General features: G+C 42.3%; 2 protein-coding genes and 1 long non-coding RNA gene across 4 annotated transcripts; 1 reads left to right on the top strand and 2 right to left on the bottom strand.

Moving 5' to 3' along the window:
* Positions 1-786: 786 nt before the first annotated feature.
* LOC306913941 (uncharacterized protein) lies at positions 787-7,697 on the bottom strand. Its single transcript, XM_079490778.1, has 3 exons — positions 7,621-7,697; positions 5,466-6,197; positions 787-999 (listed from the first exon to the last, which is right to left on the bottom strand). Exons 2-3 carry the CDS (start codon positions 6,144-6,146, stop codon positions 856-858), a joined length of 825 nt encoding a protein of 274 aa, XP_079346904.1. The 5' UTR covers positions 6,147-6,197; positions 7,621-7,697; the 3' UTR covers positions 787-855.
* Positions 7,698-12,658: 4,961 nt separating this feature from the next.
* On the top strand, positions 12,659-16,752 carry LOC306914659. Its single transcript, XR_013788723.1, has 2 exons — positions 12,659-14,177; positions 14,232-16,752. It is a non-coding gene; the product is annotated as an uncharacterized lncRNA (long non-coding RNA).
* Positions 14,164-23,172, bottom strand: b3gat3 (beta-1,3-glucuronyltransferase 3 (glucuronosyltransferase I)). 2 transcript variants are annotated; one of them, XM_079491803.1, is made up of 8 exons: positions 23,015-23,172; positions 22,390-22,508; positions 20,841-21,021; positions 20,436-20,619; positions 19,716-19,862; positions 19,078-19,164; positions 18,246-18,449; positions 14,164-17,096 (listed from the first exon to the last, which is right to left on the bottom strand). In XM_079491803.1, the coding sequence occupies exons 2-8, from the start codon at positions 22,481-22,483 to the stop codon at positions 16,998-17,000; spliced, it is 996 nt and encodes a 331-aa protein (XP_079347929.1). In that variant the 5' UTR covers positions 22,484-22,508; positions 23,015-23,172; the 3' UTR covers positions 14,164-16,997. The 2 variants fall into 2 exon arrangements, with proteins under 2 accessions (XP_079347929.1, XP_079347930.1); XM_079491804.1 differs by having other exon boundaries at positions 22,390-22,493.
* Between the last annotated feature and the right edge of the window lie 437 nt (positions 23,173-23,609).

Below are 23,609 nucleotides of genomic sequence, written 5' to 3'. Positions count from 1 at the left end.
GTCTACCAGCGATAAGGGTGTGTGTGCGTGCGCACATGCGTGTATGTTGCGACGGTCAGGGCAGGGAATTACTTTAGTCAATGTGGCTAATGTGGCCATTTGTACATTCTCAGAGTTATAGACCTGTTTAGTACCAACTCAAAGGAACCCAGAGGGTCCCTGAAATCCACTTTGAGAACCACTGAGCTGTAGTAAATTGTCTCCTTCCGACAACTGCTCATTAGCGCCTATTGATCACCGATTACCCAGCTGACAGAGCTATAAATGGCATTGATTAACATGTTGAACGGGACAACACGGCTGTGACATGAATCGGGTCAATCATTAATTTCTCCGACCATAAAGCTCTCGCCAACGGCAAGTGAAGTTTCCATTTGTCTGGGTTACACATCAACAGCGAAGCCGCTTCACAGTGCTAAACCCAGGGAAAGATTGGTCTTCACAGTAGCTGGAATGTTGCAAAACCTCAGCCAGTTTTCAAAGCCTAATTCATGCTCTGTAGCAAAGCGGTGTTGTACCGCTTTGCTGTAAGGCATACATATAAATAATCAGTGTCTCTGAGGTTTTCTTTTCTGGGTGAATTATATGTATAATAGTACATCATTATGCTGTCAGCATGTCCCGCAGAAATATTTATCTGTATCTTTTGTAATGCCAAAAGCAATAAATACATATTTAAAAAAAGAAATATTTATGTGTGATGATGGAGTCCCCTGACTTAGATGATGTTTGTCTCCAAGATACGGATATTTAGAGGTTAGGACAAATCTGTATAAAGTACAGGTCTGGCATTATTACCACACAATTATAATTCTTAAAATGGATTAGTATTGTCCATGGCAGTCCAGCCCAGCTCTATCTGAACTCTGCCAAAGCGACATTGTGCTGGTGCTTTGTCTTCGACGAAGGCGATGAAGACGAGGTGACGGGCGTGAGCGTGACGCTGTAGAGGTTGGTGACGAACGCTTCCCAGCCTCGACGGAAGGCTCGGTCCAGGGCCTGGTGGGTAACGAGAGGGCAAAGGTCATTTATAAACTCGCAACACGGAGCAGTGGTTCTCAAACCATTTTGTGTCAAATTAACAGTGGTGTAAAAAAATACTCATATTCTTTACTTGAGTAAAAGTATCAATACGGCAGCTTGTTCAGTAGATCAGCTATTTTCAAAAGATATATGCAGGGCTGAAGTGGTTAATGTATGTTTTAATAATAATCAAAATCTACAAAGTAACTAACTAGTAACTAATAGTTTCAAATAAAATGTAGTGGAGTAAAAGTACAATATTTTCCTCTGAGATGTAGTGGACTAAAAGTATTTAAAATTGGAAATACTCCAGTAAAGTAAAAGTACCTCAAAATTGTACTATTCACAGTACTTGAATAAATGTACACCACTGGTTCTCAGACCCTTTCATGTCAAATTAATACATATTTAGCTGCAGATCCGCATCTGAAAATATCAAATATATCTATTTGCGTTAAAATGTTTCAAAAATACCCCCACAAGGACCTCTGGGCGTCCCCGGACCCCACTTTGAGAACCTCTGGCACAGAGAAGGGGTAATGATGCAATAGTGTGGAACACTGGTTTTCAACCTTTTTCATAGCAAGGCCCCATTATTGTTTGAGCGTTTGAGCCACGAACGACCATTTGATGAGATTTAGACTTGCTGACCCAAAACTAAAGAATTTTGTTATCATTGGATATTCTTGTAAATCCATTAAGTAATGCATAATGTTTAACAATGATTTAACTCTTGAGAGTCATTTTACACTCTCAAAAGTTAAAGAACTAATAAGGGTCCATTTGGTGAGGACGTGATCCCCCTGGGCTCTAGTCTACACTTCTCTTAGCCGATGTGTGTGATGAGGGTGATCGTTCAAAAATAGCAGACCTACAAGCTCACAACGCATCACAACGTTTCGTGAGCGTGTAGATCAACTATATTTTGCTAATCTTGCCTGACACTGTCATACGACAAAGTATAAGAAAATATGAAAACGTGAAATATGGAGATACAAGTTTTCTGCTCGACAGTGGCGATATGTAAGAAATATGAGTGATTAGCTGCGAATGGGGATTGAGTATTTTATGAATGAACAAACTGTGTTTGGAATGATCTCTGACCTCAAATAAGATCGGACATAAACCCTAGAAAGGAATGCTGGTGAGACGGAGGAGGTGATTGGTTAATGGCAATGGAATGTTTATGGTGTGGGTATACTGGGCGGGGGGTCAGTGGATGACAGAGCTGTGTGTGTGTGTGTGTGTGTGTGTGTGTGTGTGTGTGTGTGTGTGTGTTTGTGCGTGCGTGTGTTGAAGGAGGGGTAATTTGGAAAAACTGGAAGTCGAAAATCTCTGCAATTACATGAGGCAGGTAGTATTACATGTGGTAAAAACCACTCAAACCAGACTTATACATCTATTGTGTGTGTGTGTGTGTGTGTGTGTGTGTGTGTGTGTGTGTGTGTGTGTGTGTGTGTGTGTGTAGTCGGATTGAGTGACGTATTCCATATAAAGAGTTTGTAAACATAGGCCTACAGTATAACAAAGGGACATGAAGTGGCTCAGGGGTAGAGTGGCCGGATGGGAACCGTGAGGTTCCCAGTTCAATCCCGCGGGCTCCTCCAGAGTTTGTGTCGAAGTAGTTGCACAACAGACAAGTTGTTCAAAGGGCTTATTTGTCCAAAAGACAGTTGTACCCCTTCAATGCGACCATAGAGGTCATTTGGTCATTTTGTGCAACTATGGTCACCTCACATATATTGTAGGCTACCTGGTGCACACTGAAAGCCTGCTTCTGCGCAAGATGGAGCCCGGAGACTTTTACGTCAAGAAACAGAAATTTTGTTCACTCGTCAAATGGAAGGTCTCAAAATCAGCCTTTTATCACAAACAAACAACAAACCACCTTTTTGCTAAGTTAATATCCTTGATAGAAATTCCTTAGTGCCTAGAAAAAAGTATCAGATCTAATTTCTCGTCTAAATGTTCTATATTGTTGCTGTCTGGAAGAAACAACCTAACTCCATTTTTGAGCTTTTTTTGTTTTTACTTTTGTTTCATAAATCAATGCTATTGCCCTTTACGCCCTTTACGTCTGTCTTCAACTTGACATTTTGACGCTGAATTTAGGTAGAACCTTGGATTGCATTAGTGTACCTGTTGCTTCCTGTGCATGACATCAAGTCACAAGGGGAAAGGCCCTGGCCAAAATAGGGCCCTATACCTCCCGTATTTCATAATGTCTTCATGTTGAATCATCATGAATCATACGTAGGTTCTTACTGTAGCTTACGTATGATTCATGATGACTATTTTATGTATTTGATGTAATACCATGTTTTTGTTCTTGCTTACTGTAAATCGCTCAGAATAAGAGCGTCTGCTAAATGCCTAAATTGTAATTGTAATGTTTTTTGTGACAGTTCTTTGGTGTATGACAGCAAAAGTAGTGAAAATAGCCAATCTACATGCTGCAACAAGTTGTAAGCTTATAGATCTGCTATTTATAATTTTCACCTACTGTATAATGACATAACAAGTTTAAAGTGGTAAAGTGTCAGGGGGATTTAATAAGCATTGAACCAATGAATGCTATTAAGTTATGAGCTTGTGACTAAATTTCCTTCCATTTCCTTTCCATTTCCTGAAGTTATAGTTTTGGAAATGCAAGGTTTCCGCCTGACAGCAACGATCCTATTGTATGGAGAAACAGGCCCACAATCATACCTTTAGTTTTAGCACATTATGCAAATAAAGCAGTTCACATATCTTTCAATATATCTCTGCTGTCGAGTTAGGAGGTTTTTGTCGAAGCACTTTTTAAGGCTACTTTTCATTGGTTCAATATTGTTTTCATCAACACACAGACGTAAAGGGCGTTCAATAGCATTGATTTATGAAACAAAAGTGAAAAACAAAAAAAGCTCAAAAATGGAGTTAGGTTGTTTCTTCCAGACAGCAACAATATAGAACATTTAGACGAGAAATTAGATCTGGTACTTTTTTCTAGGCACTAAGGAATTTCTATCAAGGATATTAACTTAGCAAAAAGGTGGTTTGTTGTTTGTTTGTGATAAAAGGCCGATTTTGAGACCTTCCATTTGACAAGAGTGAACAAAATTTCTGTTTCTTGACGTAAAAGTCTCCGGGCTCCATCTTGCGCCACCCTTATCCCTAAGTATTTACCATTTTTTACTATTTTGAAAAACATTTTAAAAAAAAAACATTATTTTACTAGCCGAACTACATCGAGACATTGTGAGTTTGTAGATTGGCTATTTGAACTATTTTAAAATGTTTTTTAAAATAGTAAAAAATGGCAAATTAGTTTAGGGATAAGGGTTAAGGGGTGGCGCAAGATATAGCCCTCCATTTCTGAAATGCGACTATTCCGATTTGGGGAAAATCTATGAAGTACAATGAAGTACAATGGTACATGCAATCCAACCCCAGGTTCCACCAGTTCAACGTCTCTTTATCGTCTGTAAACATGAAGTAGAAGACAAGGGAAACATTCCTATCAGGGATTACCTCATGGCTCGGTGACATGGAGCAACCAGGCTGTACTTTGACCCTAAGAGTATCATTATTATTAGGGGGATATAAAAGTCTCCATGGTGACTATAGCTTAGCATACAGCGCAGTACGAGGAACGCAGACAGTGAAACTGGACAGATTACGTCGTGTCAACAATCAATGTGTGCGTGCGTGCGTGCGTGTATGTGTGTGTGTGCGAGGCCAAACTTGGTGCATCCAAATTTTTTGAATGCAGTTTCATATGGTTATGGAATTTAGGGTGAGATTGGTTATGGTTAAGGTGGTTAGGCATGTATCTGTTTGAGTTAAGATTAGGGTTAAGGCCTAACTATTTAATTGCCTTTTGACTTAATCTTACCTGCGTTTCACTCTACATTTCCCCCAGAGATCAGGGCGGGAAACCCTTTTGGTGTTCTAACCCTTCTGGACGGGAACCCCTCTTGGGGTTCTGTACAGTATGTACAGTATTCAAAAATTACAAAACGTTGATGCTGCTATATAAATATTTGAAGTTTTTCAGAAAGCTTAGGTCAGGATTTAGAGGGCTTTTTAGAATCGGCCTCAGTCCAAAATGGGTTAAGATTGGGATAATTATTTGGGTTAAGGTATTGGTTAGTATTGGTTAGGTATTGGTTATTATCAGTGAGATTACGTTTAGGATAAGGATAAGGAATGTGAAAGTTTACAAAATCAACAATCAATTAAAATGGCCTACAGAAACTCTTGAAAACAAATAATTAACTTAAAAGCCCTATTTTGTTTTTACTTTGTCGTATGACATGTCGTGCAAAAAAACTGATCTACAGGCTTAAAACAAGTTCTACAAGTCTTTAATGTGCTAGTTTGAAAATGTTTGAAAAGCATTGATTTTACTGAACATTTCTTGTTTTTTGTGACGTGTCCAAAACAGTTTGCTCTCTCACCTTGCGGTAGGTCTTCACTGTGTGCCTCTTCACCACCTTCATCCCCTGCTCCTGCTCTCTCCTCATCCTCCTCTCCTCCTCTCCCACCTCCTCCTCCTCTTCCTCTCTTCCTCTCTTCTTGTCTCTTATGAGGACCTGGTCGTCCTCTTCCTCCCGGAAGTGGATGCGCGCGGGCTCCTCCGTCCCTCGCCCCTCCTGCTCTTCCTCCGTCTCCTTCTTCTTCACGCTCTCCAAGCCCAATTCTTCCGGCTCCGTCCCAGTGACCTCCGGGGCGGCAGGCGACATGGCGTCGGGCCCGCTCTGTGTGCCCGGGGTGGGCTTCCCGTCTTGGGGCGCGTCCTCCTCGGGCTCTGCCTCCTTCTGCTTCTTCCTGGAGCTTCGTCTCCATCTGCTGCTGCGTCGGCTGGGTTTCCTGCGGAGGAGAGTCTCCCCGTCGTCTTCAATCAACCCCTCGCTGAAGTCGAAGGTCTCCTCTAGCCTCTCTCCATGCACGCGCGGGGCTGTTGTGGGCCCGCTGCTGTCCGTAGTGCTGTTCTGCTTCTCCTCCTCGGTGTCCTGCTCTCCGCTGGCGCTGGCCGGCTCGTCCAGGCGGCCGTAGAAGCCGCTTGCTTTGTCCAGGAACTTGGGGGCCCGGAGGGAGCTCCGAACGGAACTCATCCTGGAGGTCTTGCCGATAGCCATCTTCTGTTCTGCCTCTGGTGTCCACTCACTCGCCTGTCTTTTGTTTTTGTGCTGAAAAGGAGAGAAATAGAACAGGCAAGATATTAGTTTAATGCCGTTAATAGCCTAATCATCTTTCTCCCTCTCTCGCACACATGCACACAACCATCATGTGTAGATAAGAGAGATAATGCCATATACACTGGAGGTCATTGGAAGATATCTCCTTTATCAGTCCCTTCCTGAGAGGAGAGGAGAGGAATGCTGCTGGCTGAATGCACGTGTGCGCTCACGGTTTTGTGTGTGTGTGTGTGTGTGTGTGTGTGTGTGTGTGTGTGTGTGTATGTCAACGGGTTGCAGTCGGTGTTATCAGGGATATGCAGATAAGCATTATGTCTGAAGACACCATGTTCCAAAACACACATTGTTGTACACACATGACCCAACAGGACGGGAGGACTTTGACGTTCATTTAACCTGTCCAACCGTTCACTGCTGCCAAAATCAATCAGTGTGTTTATCTTCTGCGTGTCAGTGTCAGCCTGATGCTTCAAGTCCCCTACACACATAACCACTTCATACCTGCCGTCACGAGTTTTGGGCAATGTCTTTCTAAGCAAAACAATATATATTATCAAAAACCTTTCTACTAACATTTTCCATGAATTTCCTGAAAAATGTTCATCTCTTTTTAAAACATTTCAAAAGCAGCATTATGTTCAAGCTCACACACGTCACTTTAGTAGAGCTTATACTGTAGATCTGGTATTTTCACCATTTGTCGTACAATGACGTGGCCTATATACGTAGGGGCTTAAGTGGCTAAAGTATCGTTAATCTGTTAAAGAATTCAAATATCCCAAGGCTACAGAAACTTCACTTCATGTTGGTGGACATATGTCTCTCTCTCCTAAAGCTGTGATCTTGTAAATAAACCTGGTAGAACCTAGTCGAAATGTACATAGGGCTGAAGTGGTTTGATGTAAGTTTTGTAATAATAATACAAATCTACAAAGTAACTTAAGTTGTAGCTAAAGTTTTCAAATAAATGTAGTGGAGTAGAAGTAAAAGTATTGGAAATTTGAAATACTCAAGTAACGTACAAATACCTCAAAATTGTCTCAATATAGTCTATTATATTGTAATACAATACATTACTGTGTACTGATGTTCTTTTTGGCCATATACACCCCCACACTCTAATCTATCCACCATCACAATACCAGTTTGTATTTAGAGGTCCCGAAGCTACACATCGAAACCACCCAAACTATGTGACTAATAGGATAACAGGCAGGTAGCGCATTAAAGCGGACATCACTAATACATACATAGAAACTGTGTCAGAGACAATGTAAGAGAATCATTTGAACAAGTGCCAAATAACAGCCTCGGGAGGAAGGAACTTTAACTGAATATAGCACACAAACATGACATTTTAAATTGAGTAATTGAGTAAAAGAGAGAGAGAGAGAAAAAACAAGACAGCTTTTACCTGCTCTCTCCTGTGTTGTGCGCTTGTGTACGAGTGCCAGTGAACTCTGTTTGCTGTCTCTCTCTCTTGCTGGACTCGGAGCTAAGGTTACACCCCTCACACACACCATGCCTAAACCTGTCAGCATAGCGTCACCAAAGCAAGCGTGCACACAGGTACACACACACACACACACACACACACACACGCACACGCACACGCACACACACACGTCCAGTTTATGTTTTTTAGTAACATTTTACAGAACACACAGAAAGACGGTGTATAAGATATTCTATTCTTGTTTTTTAGATATTCAGTTCTTGACACAACACAACACAACACAACGTTACGCAACCTATAGACTGTCACTAAACAGTTAAGCTCACAAAACATCTTGCATCAGAAAGGGACATCCTACTCCTAGATCCTAGAATATCTACATACAACTACAATCAGCTGTGATAGACGGAGGAGAGTGGCCTTCCGTTCAAACCAGACTTTTGTGTCTTATCCCTAGGGCTATACAGTTTCATTAATCTTTTTGCTTACAATCTTTTTCCCAGGGCTTGGGTTTGAAATCGTTTTAGCCACTTATCAGAAGCCTGTATTGTTTCCATCACGTTTGTGGCTGGAGTCAGAAAACAGACCTCAATAATAACAGTTTTGTCCTTAAGTCGGCACACACTAAACACTGATTAACTTATCCTATTCACCGCTCTGATGAACAGGCTGCGCTCTACACTCTCTATGCTTGGTATCAACAAGGATTTGTCTCTGCCTCACTTTAAAGTAGGCATAAAAAGATAAAAAGACTGAGCTTGGTCACTGAATGTTGTCCCACTGTTGGCACGGTAAACACTGCACTCACTGGGTGGGACAGGGTGTGTGTGTGTGTGTGTGTGTGTGTGTGACGTGGGATACCAATACGTCCTGAGAACAGAGACAGGGATAATTATCCCAATGGACTAAACTCCAGGATGAAGCCATATAGCACACAAACAGAGTCATACTGTAATGTATACACACAGACACTGACTGAGTTCATTGAGATTTCACTTGGGTATCTTGCCACTTTCCCATCACAGCGCAAGTGAACCTAAATGCTAAAACATGCACACACACACACACACACTAGATGGAGCATAATGAACGTTATTATTCCCAGAGTGAAAGCGTGACAGTGTTCGGCTGACGATACACTCATTATCCTCACAGACAGGTGTGAAACTCGACCTCGCAGCGAGGCACACATGTAATAAAACCTCCGTCTGACTGACTGTGCAGAATCCTCCTCCTTCACAAGCTTTGAATCATCATTGCATGTGTCTGGCCTTGTAAGTAAGTAACCACCTCTTACTCACCTGTCAACACTCCCCACCAGCATGTGTGTATGTGTGTGTGTGTGTGTGTGTGTGTTACTATACTTGTGCGAGGGCCAAATGTCCCCACAAGTATAGTAGAATTTAAGAAATGGGAATTATGAAGACCATTTTCCTGGCCCTCACACAAGAAATTGGTTGTTTCATGGTTAAAAGCAGTGCTTGTGTTTTATGGCATTCCACTCATTTTCAACATTTTACTGTCATTAATATACCTTAGAGATTAAATAATAAAAAAGTCCCCCCATTCTGTGTTTCCTAGAACTGGAGGTCTGAAAAGGTATATTAATGACATAGTAAAATTACTTCAATATATAAATACAAGTAAAAGTCCGGAATTCAAAATGTACTTGAGTAAAACCACTTTTCAACCTATCTTCATATAATTGGTCCTCACTATTGTTCTCGGTAAAATGCCACCATTATTTTTTACTCGGTCTGTGTCTCATAGGAGGGCTGTGGGCAGTTCAGAAACCCACTCACGTTGTGAGCCTATCAGCATTTTCCGGACTGAGGGTTAGGTTTACAAAAAAGTGGTAAAAATGGCATTCATAAATCACCATCATGAAATGCTGATGTCCTCACAAGTGTAGTAATACAAATGTGTGTGTGTGTGTGTGTGTGTATGTGTGGTATAGGGAACCTGTGTGTTGTGCACTGAGGTACACAGATACCGTTACCGTTCCATATATGGTCATTGTCCGGGCACCCAACCCCCCTTTCCCCCACGTGAGAGCGTAACGGCATGTCAATCACTCAGCCTTGGAAAAGTGCCAGGTGGGTGGCGGTTCAAGAAGCTCCTTCCCCCCTATGATAGGCCAGGAAGAGCTGCCAGGTGGGTGACCATGGCAACGATCAAGCAGAGGCAGGTCGTGGCTGGATGGATACCGCAGCAGGGCAATTAGCGCAAAGGCAATGACGTTATTTATCACCTCTGAGAGAGAGAGAGAGGGAGAGACAGACACACACACACTCACATTCACACGCACAGACCAGTGGTTCTTAACCAGTGGTCCGGGGACCAACAGTGGTCCTTGAGGGGGTTCCAGGTGGTCCCCGAGCTAAACGATGGAGAGTTGCAATGGGCCTGGTCTACAAGATACACTACACCTCATTGATACTCATGTACCTGTCTAACTACTTCAAAAACGTCAATCAAGTCCACAATCACAACACCAGATGGAGTTCCACAAACACCGCTCAACCCAGATTTGGCACGAACAAGGGTTTAAATGTGTTTTCCTGGTATGCGACCAAAATGTGGAATGCCTTACCAACAGCCATAAACAACTTTAAGTCCATTTTGATACCAATACTTTTGTACTTTTACTCAAGTAAATTTTGAATTCCAGACTTTTATATGTAACAGGTAGAGTATTTCTATATTGCAGTATTGATACTTTCAATTAAATGTTTCTTTCCCCACCACTGTTTGACAGTGAAAATAACCAATCCACAAGCTCACAACGTGTCACGTTGATAGATAGGTTTAATTTTTGTGTATGGATTTGTTTTCTTCTTCTATTAAAGTATTTTATTTATTTTCCCTTTGAAAAAGGTTTCATTTAATTGTGGAGGGGTCAGTTTAGTTTGGGAATTAGACCACAGCAAGGAAGAACAAGGAGTTTCACATCTATACTGTGCATCAGGCATGATCCAGAACGAATGACTTGAATGACCTTGTGGCACATTCACTGTACACAGTACAGTCAGTCATCTAAAGTTCACATGTTGCCTGGAGCTATTAGACACACACACACACACACACACACACACACACAGACACACACACACACACACACACACACACACACACACACACACACACACACACACACACACACCTGAGATCTGACTGACTAACAGGAAATAAACTCTGTACCATCATTCATCTGTCACCTGTATCAGGCCTTGGAGTCATAGGACAAAATAAATCAGGCAATATTCTTTTCCCCCCCAAAAAAATGTATAACTAAGGGTAACATTTTACCAAACTCTCCTCTCTATCATTGGGTTGTCTGATTTCAGTAACAAAAGACATAGAAAGAAAGAAAAATATTCCCATTAAATATTTTTACTTGCATATAATGACAGTCACATGCAAGAGTTTTTTCTTTCATTACGTTTGCGACCTCGTTTGTTGTTCTCCTATTATGCCTTTTAGTCCATGGGCCAGCTGAGATCTGGGTACAACTAAAAAGGACAAGACATATCTGGCCCATGGACTATTTGTACAGTAGGTGTGCAAAAGGCTTATCTTCGTCTATTTTTGTAAATAAAGACAGAATAGTCTGTCATATTGTTGAATAGTGTGTCATATATTGTTGAATAGTGTCAACTTAAACCCTATACTTTGTTGTGAAAAATAGATGATCTACAAGCTCAAAATCAAGCAAAAATGTTGAGATTGAAGATCCATTTTCACTTAATGTTTCGCCCATTATAACATGCCCAGAGGGACGATAGGGTTTATGTGGTAAGGAAGTTTAAAGACACAGTGTAGAGACATATCTCTGTCTGACACTTGATCTGTGCAAACACTTTGAAGTCATATTGCCCACAGCTAACTTGCAGTGACTCACTTAACAGCAGAGATGAGCGGTTGTCTGGAAATCAAAATATCGCCGGTTCGATCCCCGCATCTCCTGGCTGGCATCATGTGGAAGTGTCCTTTAGCAAGGCACCAAAGCTCTAACTGCCTTCCAACGGGCATGTTGGCACATTGCATCGCTGCTAGTGCCAACTATTTCCTGTTTAGCACTGTCAAATATAAATGAGATATAGTTACACAAGAAGATGGAGTTTTGAGTTGGCTGTTCAAAGTTGCAATTTTTATGTTTTAAGAGAAGTCCACACCAAGCACAATAGCTAATATACTGTAACAATAAATATAAAGATAATAGTTAAAACATTTCAAGTGGACTATAACAAAGACAATGGTGAATGATATAGTTATAGTGCATGGCCCTTTACGCGGGATTCCAACCTGGGTGCTCCGTGGATCTATAATGTTAGAATGGAAACTAAGTCCATTTGGATACAGGATAAATTGTGCTTTGAGATTCCTACAACACCACGTGTGTGTAACAGTAGTGGTCTTACCCGACCACAGAATAGAAATGTCACAATAGAAGAATAGGTAGACCAACCACCATAGTTGTGTTAAATTGTATTATCACACATACATGTTATGGAACTGGTTATGGCTTGCAGGTTTTTTCTTTGACCTTTGCTCCATCCATCTTGTTCCACTTCCAACCTTCATGTGCTCAAACATAAGAATATACAGTAAAACCCACTTTGGTTTAAAGAGAAACAAGACAAAGAGTTAGTAATGACTAATTATCAGTTATCTGGCTTGAATCAGTGAGAGAAATCCTTCCTTGAGTTCCTTCAACCTTTCTACATTGATATGCCTACTGTATACTATATATATACCAGATTTGATAAGGTGTTAATGTGGATCATTTCTACTGACCCTGGCCGTGTGGTTCGCTGTAGTTGAGCTGCTGCGATGGGTCTACATTTGTGAGGACAGAGAGACAGACAGACCATCCCTGTTCTAAACGGCAAGGCCACCCGTCCCACACCACACCAGTAAACAAAACTCAGTTAAAAACAAAAAACAGAACAAAAAAACATTCAGACTGTACTAGAAATCTTTTGCATTATTTGGTTTATTTCCTCAAGGCTGGGACAGACAGTTAAGACTAGAACCACATTGTACAATGTAAACAAGGAACAATATCAATATCTATACAACAATAAATAACTTATCATACAATAGGATTTAAATGACTTACAGGCAGTATTTTTTTTTAAAACACACGCACTCAAACAGACACTAGCTGTTTGTCATTTTCTTACAGTATCATACAACATCCACCAACTGTAGCAATTTTCGGACAACCTCTATGAAAATCTATGTTATGTATCACTTTATTATTGCATAAGGCAGTGGTTCTCAAAGCCGGACCCTCAGGGTTCCTTGAGGGGGGTCCAAATGGACCCTTCAGTGTACATGTCTCAAGGTACACATTCACATCTCATCTTGTACACTCCCAAAGGACAGCTGTGGGGGTCCTTGAAATGTAAAAGTTTGAGAACGACCGGCGCAAGGCATTAAAATGACATCCAATAAATATTTCCCCTTGAGAGTTTCTGAACGCATTCCTGTAGCTTTCAGTTTGCTTCCAGTTAGGCTACTGTATCCACACAGCGTCACTCAGCGTACCAGAGTAACAGAGTACCAGTCGCCATTGTTGAGAAAGCATGTTAATGCAGGTGGTGGCCTAACTCACATTTCATTTATCCTACTTATGTGTTGATAAGGCATGCATGGAACTAAGTACAGAGCCTGTGATTCAATGGCTTTGCGATGAGAACATTTTGTAAGTTTCAATAAAGAAAATTATATATAGGGGGTGGGGGTCACTAGCCAAGTGTGATCATCATCACCGTCCACATAGTACATGTATGTCTGAGCAACATACCTGTGATTCTCCTTCATAAACGCATAATAGGAACTAATGCACCTCGTTTGAACTTTGAAGGAAGTACTGGTATATCGGCACTGGCAGTGCATTGAAGCGTTCCGAAGTTCGACACAAAGCAACGGCAGCTATACAGCTATACTATAAAGGTGCTCCTTCTGAAGGTGCTCCTTCCGCCTCAAGAACAAGAACATATTTCCTCTGTTTGTGTACCCTTATTATCCTGCCGACGTGGTTTTCCAGATAAAGGTGAAGAGTGGTGTAATATTTGCATTAGCCACTAATGCGTTAGTCAAACTTGCACGTTGTCAGTGGAATGACACACCCACTACATCCATGGCGGCTTACCATACTTGGGAAACTCGGTACAGTTTCAAACCCTGTACCGGGAGGATAGGGTTCATGTGGTCAAAGGATCGGCATGATGTTACCAACAGAACAGCTGACTTGTCCCTCTAAGTTATTACTGAACCACAGCACTGGTGACTTAAAGCTATGTAACTTCCCTGTTCCATCCCGGATTTGAACCCCGGGTCTCCTGCGCACAAGTGCTGACATTCTTGCCAGTGAGCCCATAGAGCCTGCCTGCTTGCACAGGGGAGAGATATAATTGACCTTTTAAGGGTCACAATTCTATTCTATGAATTCTCAATAGAATAGCAGGGATACCAAATACAACCACATCAATTGTATAAGTTATATTGTATTAACATACCATACAGATTGGACAAAATAAAAATGTATTAAAAAAGAAAAGAAGTTAAATAATACAGCTTAAACCTTAATAAATCCTGATACACATACTAACCGACAACAATACATTCACTCAATTCACAACTCACACATTCACTATGCTGTAGGGCAACACGCCCATACAAGCACTCATTACCATTCACAAAACAACGCAGACAGACATAACCGCGTCATCTTAAATATGTCACCTTAGACAGTTTTCACATTTTAATATTTTACAGTATTTACAAAAGAAATCTCTGTACAACATCTTACAAGAAAAAGGTACCAGTGTGTGTGTGTGTGTGTGTGTGCGTGCGTGCATGTACGTGCGTAGCCGATTTACAAGTTCACAACACATTGTGATGCAATGAGCTTGTAGATCTGCTACTTCTGAAATTGTTGAAAATGGCCAAACAAAAATTCAACATGGAAACAATTTGACATTTATTGCAAAAATAATTGCGATTACCTCAAACAGTTGCGATTAGGCGATTCCCTGAGGTCACTGACTGAATGGTCAGCTACCCGATGTACCGTCATATCGCCATAGGGCATAGCAGTTATCAGAGGGTTTCGCCCTGCGTGAATAATTACAATGCAGCTGCCCGGGTCTTTCCCCCGAGCTTTGTTGATGAACATACAGGCGTGCCAGCAATAAATACAACAAGTATTTTATATTATAATGTGTATTGTGTACAGTCGACCTCCTGAGTGTTTGTGGTACTTATTGTTAATAACATACACGGTAGTAATCGGTAGTAATCCAGAGCAAAGCCAGCTTTGCAGGGGACGAAGAAGAAGACTTTCCTAACTCCTTGATGACAAGACAAAGCTAAAGTGCAAGTAACTAGGAATTGGACAATATTGGGTTTAAAAGTGTTTGAACCGGTCAGCCAAATGAGATATCGGCAAATAAGTGATGTTACTCTAATTGTAAATATGTTCTTGAGGTAATTGTTTATCCCCCGAAATAACGACGGCTAATTTGATTTGACCTTTGGGATACACAAATAAGTAGGTGTGTCCACAAACATAGTTACTGCACTTTGTTGGCTTTGTAGGGCATACGTGCAGAGTGCTTGTCCAAAGGGGCCCTTATGGGTGTCTAACTCTGAGAGTTGAGTGAAGTCTGTTGATTTTACAGTGTAGATTTGTCAAATTTGAATCAAATGTGGGCCTGTGACCTAATGCAGTGGTTGTTCAACATCTGCATTACTTAATCTACAATAAGTCTATACAATTAGAGAATGTAGAAGAATTGTTATTTTGATCAACAGTTGCCTGTTGTATCTCTTATGGCAGTGGTTCCCAAACTTCTTCATGTCAAGGACCCCCAAAATGACACTCATTAGCCTGCGGACCCCCATTAGAAAAGATATGCCAGGGACCCCCATAAGAGAAGATTTTTACGGCTCTAGCAGTGATTTTCATTTCAAGGACCCCCCAGTTTGATATGCAACAGGCTACGGACTCCCATTTAATGGCATTTCTATCTCTGAGACCCCAATTTATATTGTAATATCAATGTTAATCAATGTTGATGAGTTACAGACCCATAAGGTTCCAAACTATCATTTATCTGGGGACCCCCTGGAACTCCCTCAAGGACCCCACTTTGGGAACCAATGTCCTATGGTACCAACATCAATACAGCATGGAATTGTGGACACAATCTTCTAAAATCCTACTACTGTAAATCTCATCAAATGGTGGTCCGTGGTTCAAATGCCAAATAAATAACCACTAGTCTAATGCATCAAACTGGGGGTCCTTGAAATGAAAGTTGCAAATTCGACAGCCTCGTGGTTTCTAGTCAGCTAGAACTGCCTTCATGTCTGGGATCCAACCAGTGAAAGTGTGAATTGCATTTTGTGTGTCCGTGGTCTAGTTTACAGTGTTTCCCAAACATAGGCTCACGACCCAATATCCTGATTTTCTGAAATAAATAAAAATCATGATCATGACGAAATATTGATTGTTGATCTATATTTCTAAGTTTGGGTAAGCTCACGACCAATATACATATCTTTTTAGCTTTTTCTCTTAAGATTTTCAAAAATAAAATAAAAATACAAACTCATGATTCATGATCTAAATTTGTATGTTTGGGTCCTGAGAAGACAAATTCTCTCTTTGACCTGAAACCCAATGACCATGGATTCTCAACCAAAGCAGCCAGCTGCCGTTACAAGTTTATGGGAGTGATTACGGGGTCTTGATCAACGCCCAACTTTGGCCGTTCATAAAACACACCAATAGTTTCCTATAGTTTACATTTTTGACAAATGCAATAAATATTTCTATTTAAGGCATCCGATTTCTTCACTGTCCCATCTTTAAGAAATTGCAATTTAACACAAGAGCCAGCCCTCCAGGCCAGAACGTGGTGCCAGTGCCAAACAAATCGTGGAAAATAAGCATAGGAGACATGTCACTTCCGCCCACCCCGGAAGTGATAGCCGTCCATATTTGAGCCACATCCTCATTCTAGGCTCATTCTAAAGGTCTCAAAGATCATAATAAATAAAATGTTAATTGTAATATGGTTATTATATGTATTATTATTATTATTAATCACCTAACTCACCTAGATCAAATGAAGGCATAAGGTATGTGGTAATTATATATATTTATGTTTATGCAATATGTTTGTAATATTATATAATGGAAATGCAAAGTCTGTAACAGTTATAGCTGTAGTTTCTGAGTTTGAGTTTCAGAATGGGTGTCTGACAGTGTGTGTGTGTGCGTGCGTGCGTGTGTTTGTGTGTGCGCGCGTGTGTGTTCCTCAGACCTCCACAGCAGTGTCTGAGCCCAGACCCTGAGCCTGCAGAGCTTCTTCTCTCTTCATCTTGGGCTTCTCTGTCCGTGTGTGCCACACTAACACCTGCACACGCACACGCACACGCACACACACACACACACACACACACACACACACACACACACACACACAATTATGGCTAAGAATAAGCATCAACTGAATATATAAGTTCACTAATACATTATATTTTATGTTTCCTAATGCTAACATTATACTAGTCAGTGTCATGCAAGTCTAACCAATAGTCCCTGCTTCTGAACATTATTTTCTGCCAATTCCCACCATGTGCAAAGTCTGTGTCACTGCTGACCCCTAGTGTTTGGGGAGGGTGTAGACACCCACATCTCCTACACAAGCCAAATGGGCTCTATGCACACATAATAACTCTTCCTACTTCCAGGCCCCTTTCCTACTTCCTTCACAGGAGATACCGATGATACTAATTAAGACTGAGGTTAGTATTAGGGTTTGGGATAGTATTAGCAATCGGTCGGAAAAACGGGAGGTCGGAACAATGACATGTTACCGCCCGTCCAGCTTAGGTTGTCCAGGTGTGGGACAGTGGGAGTAGCAGGCGCTGCGCGATCGAGAGAGACAAGTTTACAACACGTGAAGTGAATGACAAGACCATTGACATGGCGAAAAGACTGACAGCTGAGGCTTGGTGATATGTGGCGAGAAAGCAAACTGTGAATGTAGCGTGTCTGTCTTCCCAGACCCACTTATGTAGCAGAGTGTTTCCAATGAGCCAACATGCACAATAGCAGCACCCTGACTGTGTTTGACCAGAATGTAAAAGAGCAGTGTGTGATGCCACTGTTACTTATGTTCTTGTTACATTTTTGTCCCACGATTTTGTAACCCATTTCCTCAGCCAACTTGGGGAGAGCCCCGAACTGAGCTCATGCTTCCTTCAGTGCATGAGTGAGCAGGCCGCTTCTTATCACCCAACAGGGCGGAGTTTCCCCGGTAGGATGTAGCGCGTGGAAGGAACACATTATTCCAACCAGTTCCTTTCCCCTCCACGGGGAGGCAGTATAGAGAACAGGAATACTGCATGTTTTTTGTGAGGGTACCTACCCTAGGGGACACGGAGAGAACATGCAAACTCCACACAGAAAGGCCCTTTTGCCAACCACACCTAGGGTATGACTCAAGCCCTCTTCTCTTTCTCGCACGCACACGCACACACACCCCACCCCATCATCTAACCTTGGTGCAGTTGTCTGCCTTGGGCTCCAGTTCGTCCATGGTAACAAGACCCTGAAGGAAGCTACTCTCCAGGAAGCCCATTGGAGCGTTGCCATCGAAGCAGGCGTCCTGATTGGCCAGGACCAGCTTGAGGGAGACGGCGAAGCCGGCCATGTCCATGGGGAATGGACGGCTGGGACGCCAGCCGGTGTGGAAGCGAACGACCTGGGAAGAGCAAAGAACGGGTACAAATAAATATCATGTTAAATATTTCTTTAGTTTGTCTGTTTGCTTATACGTTTCATGTCAAGATTTTGCAGATTTTTCTTTACAAAATATGTCGGTCAAAAGTAAAACATTGGTAATCAGTGTAACATTTCACATGTTCTGGACTTGTTTCCATATGCTACGTTTCAGATAAGGTTCTCAGAACCTAATTTGGGCCCTGCTCAGGAGGTAGTAGTAACCCTGAGTTCTGGAAACCCAGAACTTATACTTATCTAAAAGCTTTGTAGATTTTCTCTTTTTTTAACAAGCCGTTTTTAATTATGTACCTTCCGCTTTAGGGATGGTTGTAGTTACAAGGGAAATATATAAACAGAAATACCACCACCGAATTCAAAAGGTTCTGGAAGGTTTCACGTTCTGGAAGGTTCTGCCATAAGTAAAATAACTCTAAAAAGAAAATCAGGATCAGACCCAGAAATCTGGCATCGGCCGTGCTCTTAAACCGACTGCGTAGGTTGCGGCTAATAATACAACTGTACAGAGATGTGTCACTGAAACACCAGTGTGGACAGAAGCCACGGTTCTGTAAATAAATAGGACAAACGAGGACAGTGAAGGTACCAACCTTTCCTCCTTCAACCACAGGCCTCTCGTACCTCATCCCTCCAACCAGGCCCACCGGCCATACCGACACACGCTGGGTACCACGCATCTGGGAGAGGAGAATGAACAGAAAACAAGAGCCGAAAGAGGGATTAGGATTATTGAACAATCAACAATGTTCTTGCTTACTAAGTACAGTAGTAAGTAGGGACCTGATTACTTTTAGCACATTTAACTAGTTCTTAAAAACTTAACATTTAACTATTCTTAACCCCCCCCCCCCCAATAAATAGCTAATTGTATTTAAGTTGAATATGTAGGCAATTTAATTCAATATGTTTTGTATCTATCAAATGTGAATTTGTACTTAAATATTTGTTTAAAGTTAAATGTTCTCGAATATATAGACATTTCCTTTCTTTTCAAAATCTTTTTATTCAAGTTTTAGATTTTCAAACTGATGTGAAAATTGTGCACCTCTTCAAAGAGCTGCACACTGTGTCCACACACACACACACACACACACACACACACACACACACACACACACACACACACACACACACACACACACACACACACACACACACACACACACACACACACACACACACACACACACACACACACACACACACACACACACACACACACACACACCTCTTCAAAGAGCTGCAGACTGTATGTGTTGTCGTCATCTGCAAAGTAGACCACAGCAGCCTGCTGGTCCCTGCCGTCGTCTCGGAGCCACTGTAGACCCTCGTTCCTCTGCTCCGCTCCGCGAGGCTTCAGCCAACTGGGGTCTCCCTGGGGGGAGGACACAATCAACATGCTTCAGCCAGCTGGGGTCTCCCTGGGGGAGGACACAATCAACATGCTTCAGCCAGCTGGGGTCTCCCTGGGGGAGGACACAATCAACATGCTTCAGCCAGCTGGGGTCTCCCTGGGGGAGGACACAATCAACATGCTTCAGCCAGCTGGGGTCTCCCTGGGGGAGGACACAATCAACATGCTTCAGCCAGCTGGGGTCTCCCTGGGGGAGGACACAATCAACATGCTTCAGCCAGCTGGGGTCTCCCTGGGGGGAGGACACAATCAACATGCCACGACGTTTAAACCGGTGGTTTTCAACCAATGGTTGAACCGGTGGTTTTCAACCAATGGTTGAAAACCACCAGTGGTCCTTGAGGGGGTTCCAGGTGGTCCCCAGCTAAATGATGGAGAGTAGATGGAGAATAGATCTTTAACTCTTGAGCGTAAAATGTTTTTTTTTTACGCTCTCAAGTTCTTACGCTCTTCTATGTCGCTATATCAGTGGTGCTCAAAACGTTGTCACTGTATGTATTTGGCCACCGAGCCCATCCCCCAATTTCCACCCACCTCTTGCAGTTTGCGGTCTTTGGGCGTGGCGATGTGGAGGTGAGTGTAGGTCAGGCCGCTCTTGGCCAGGAAGTCGGTCACCAGAGGTGTCTTGTGAGGGGAGTCCTCCACCAGGATCCAGTGGAGCTGAGGTACGTGCATGAACGTCTGGGACAGGCGAGTCAACTCCGCCTTCTGCACAAACCTGGACACACATGCACGGAGCAAGTTCAACAGCGTGTGTGTGTGTGTGTATGTGAAAGAGACGGACAGACTAAAGGTCCTTTCAGACTGGAAACCAATGCCCGCAGATCAGCGACAGGTCTGCTCCAGCTCTGCTTCATGAGGGGCGCAGGACGCATAGCGTTAAAAAAAAAGCTCACCAGCCCGCGGGCCACTAGATGGCAGAAAATGTGTTATTATTACCTTGCATATGTTGGGGTGATTACAAAAATGGTGGGCTGGGGGGCTTTGACTGGCTGCTTCTGGGGGGATTTGGTCATCTCTGCCTTCTTCATTTGCTCCTGGAGACGGTGTACCTCCCCCCGTAGCCGAGAGATGGTACGGTCCTTAGGCATGTCGTGCTCTGTGCAGTCGCAACGCTGACCTGCATGGTATTAGGTACAGAACAAAAGAAAACAGAAAGAGGAGATAAACAAGACAATAAAAGGGAGTTTCTCTCAGTATTCAATTCCTATCTTATATTCCTTATTCCATTTTTTTATTTAAGTCCACTCCACAGAAACTTTCACACTCACAATTTTCTTTCTTTCTTTTTTTTTTTTTTTTACCATTGAGCAAATAGTTTTTATAGTTTTAATAGTTTTTCCACTCGTTTTTATTAACAGGTCATGCTGCTGCCTCCTGCATTATGTGCAAATTCAAAACAGGTGGTACGCAGGGCCGTTCAGTGACTTCGACGAGCGCATCCAAACTCCAACACTTAACACAAAATAATCACCTGCACAGAATTTCTTGACAGAAAGTAGCTCATAACATTTCTACGGTGGATTTTTATTTAACAAACACTTTGCAGTTTGAAAGAGGATAATTCAAGCTTGCCCTACAGATGCAATGTTGATGAGTTTAACGTCGTTTAATACAAGCAGATAGCAAATGCAACTTGGATGAATGGGCTCACACTGGATGGTATTGCAATTCTAGATTCATCCCATTATAAAAAAATCTAGTGTTGCAAATGGAGAGAGAAGGTTGGCCGCTCAAACCACTTCTTCTGAGAGGAAGAAGCTACAGACTGCGCCGGTAATCCACCTTGGTAGAATGAGATGTTCGACCGGCCAGCAGCAATGAGGACGCAGCGCACAGGACTGCCACACTTCTGGTCAGACGAAGGAGGAGCCAGGTAGCCCGGAGGCAACCCACAGTGCCTAGAGCCTCCTAGTGTCGCCACCATAGAGTATATAAAGGATAGAGACCGTACTGGAGCACTAGCCCCGCCCCCAAGCTATTCATTTCGATGAAGTTGCTCAGTGGCGTTTTGAAGCACCCGGAAGACTGCCGGAAGTACCTCCTCCGGACCTCAAATTTGAGGTCCGGGGTGACGTATGGGTGACGTAGGGAGTGATGGTCCTACGTGTCCGTGCACGGGTCCGCCTGCAGTCCTTCCTCTTACCACTAGGGCCCAGAGCTTCAACATTGGAGCGCCTCACTGGCCCCTTGGTCGCCACCTGATACACTGTCTCGAAGCGCCTAGGCTCAAAAAGACCTACAGTATATGCTTTTCTGGGCATGATAAAGGGGCGGGTCAATCTAGCTAGTGGGTAGGGGTACTAATACCCACACCTGCAAAAAGCTAACATCCATGGCACCTTGGGTGAGCACTTTATATTTGAAATCTGAACGTTTATGTACACGATAACTTTGTAAATGTAGCAAAGGGGGGAGGTACGTCATAACTGTTGTGATTATGGCAGTCATGTCTCAGGGCTGTGAAGGATCAGTCAGTGGGACTTACCCAGCTGCATCAGCGCGTAGATCAGACCCATGAGAGACACCATGAAATACAACACAAACACCGTCTTCAGTTTCAGCTTCATCCTTGTCGCCATGGCAACGGCACTGCAACAACACAGGCTACAATGGAAGACAAAAATATCACACACCCAATAATTGAGTTATTAATAATAACATTATTTTATCCCTTTAGTTTTAAACCAATTTATTATTGATGTCATTAGAATACAACGGTTTGGGAAATTGGGATACTGACCGACATAATTATGCTGAACGAATAACTCAACGTCGTTCATCATAGTGAACCAGTTTGATATTAAAATGGCATTTTAGCTGACAGAACTTGGATCATTTCCACCAAAGCCATGCATCATCATTGACCAATTCTAATGCTGCAGTGTAGGCTAAGTACAGCATAGCATGAATGGAAATTAGAAGGTAGTAAGTTGTTGTGGGCAAATTAAGTGCAGACTGGGTTTTAAGCCTTTGTTTTGATATCCCAAAAAGGTCGTTTAATGTGGCTGTAAGAGAGTATAGTCATCATCTGATGTCAAGGTAACATTCATATTAGCTATGTTTGGCTAAATGTTTACTTTGCACCGCTCGTCAAATTCTTTGACACTTACCGAGAGCTAAATCTTGAAAGACACAAAGGTTGAGACTGAAATGTGACCTTATTGGATTCACGTCATTTTTAAACAGATGTGGGTAAAATACAACCCATTCATTCAGCTAGTGGATACGCTAAGGTGGCTACGTAAAACATTTTTTTGTTGCTGCCACTGCCAGGGTACCAACAACTTCCGGTTATAGTGCAGCTCTTAAAAAAGTCCTCGGAATCATACCGTCACAGTAGTTCCGTTGACATTTACCACAGTTTACCTTTTGGCTTTCAGAGACAACTGTGATTTGATTACATAAACATATAGGCTACTACTAGGTAGGTACACATTCAGCAGGGGTCAACCTTTTTGACATGAAGTGCCATATTATTTTGTAGACGGTCAGTGTTCCATATTAAGATTAATTATATGACCCCATAAAAATCATAGCCTATAGGCTAAGGCTATAACCTTTTTTTTTATTTTCTTCTTTTGAAATATTTCCTTTCACATCAGGATGTAATGAGCATTAGAGCAATATTAACACCATCTAGTTTGAATGTAGAATCATGTGCAACACACACACACACACACACACACAGTTAAACGAAGAATCCTC

Source organism: Electrona antarctica, assembly GCF_951216825.1.
Source record: "Electrona antarctica genome assembly, chromosome: 21".
Classification (NCBI taxonomy): Eukaryota; Metazoa; Chordata; class Actinopteri; order Myctophiformes; family Myctophidae; genus Electrona; species Electrona antarctica.
Note: the sequence above shows the minus strand (reverse complement) of the source record. Positions and strands in the feature narration are given on the sequence as shown.

Coding starts and splice junctions, on each gene's coding strand:
- b3gat3 (XM_079491803.1), bottom strand. CDS start 22,483: ATGGCGACAAGGATGAAGCTGAAACTGAAGACGGTGTTTGTGTTGTAT. Junction 21,022..22,389: donor CTACGCGCTGATGCAGCTGG/GTAAGTCCCACT, acceptor AATACCATGCAG/GTCAGCGTTGCGACTGCACA. Junction 20,620..20,840: donor ATCACCCCAACATATGCAAG/GTAATAATAACA, acceptor ATGTGTGTCCAG/GTTTGTGCAGAAGGCGGAGT.
- LOC306913941 (XM_079490778.1), bottom strand. CDS start 6,146: ATGGCTATCGGCAAGACCTCCAGGATGAGTTCCGTTCGGAGCTCCCTC. Junction 1,000..5,465: donor CAGTGAAGACCTACCGCAAG/GTGAGAGAGCAA, acceptor GTTACCCACCAG/GCCCTGGACCGAGCCTTCCG.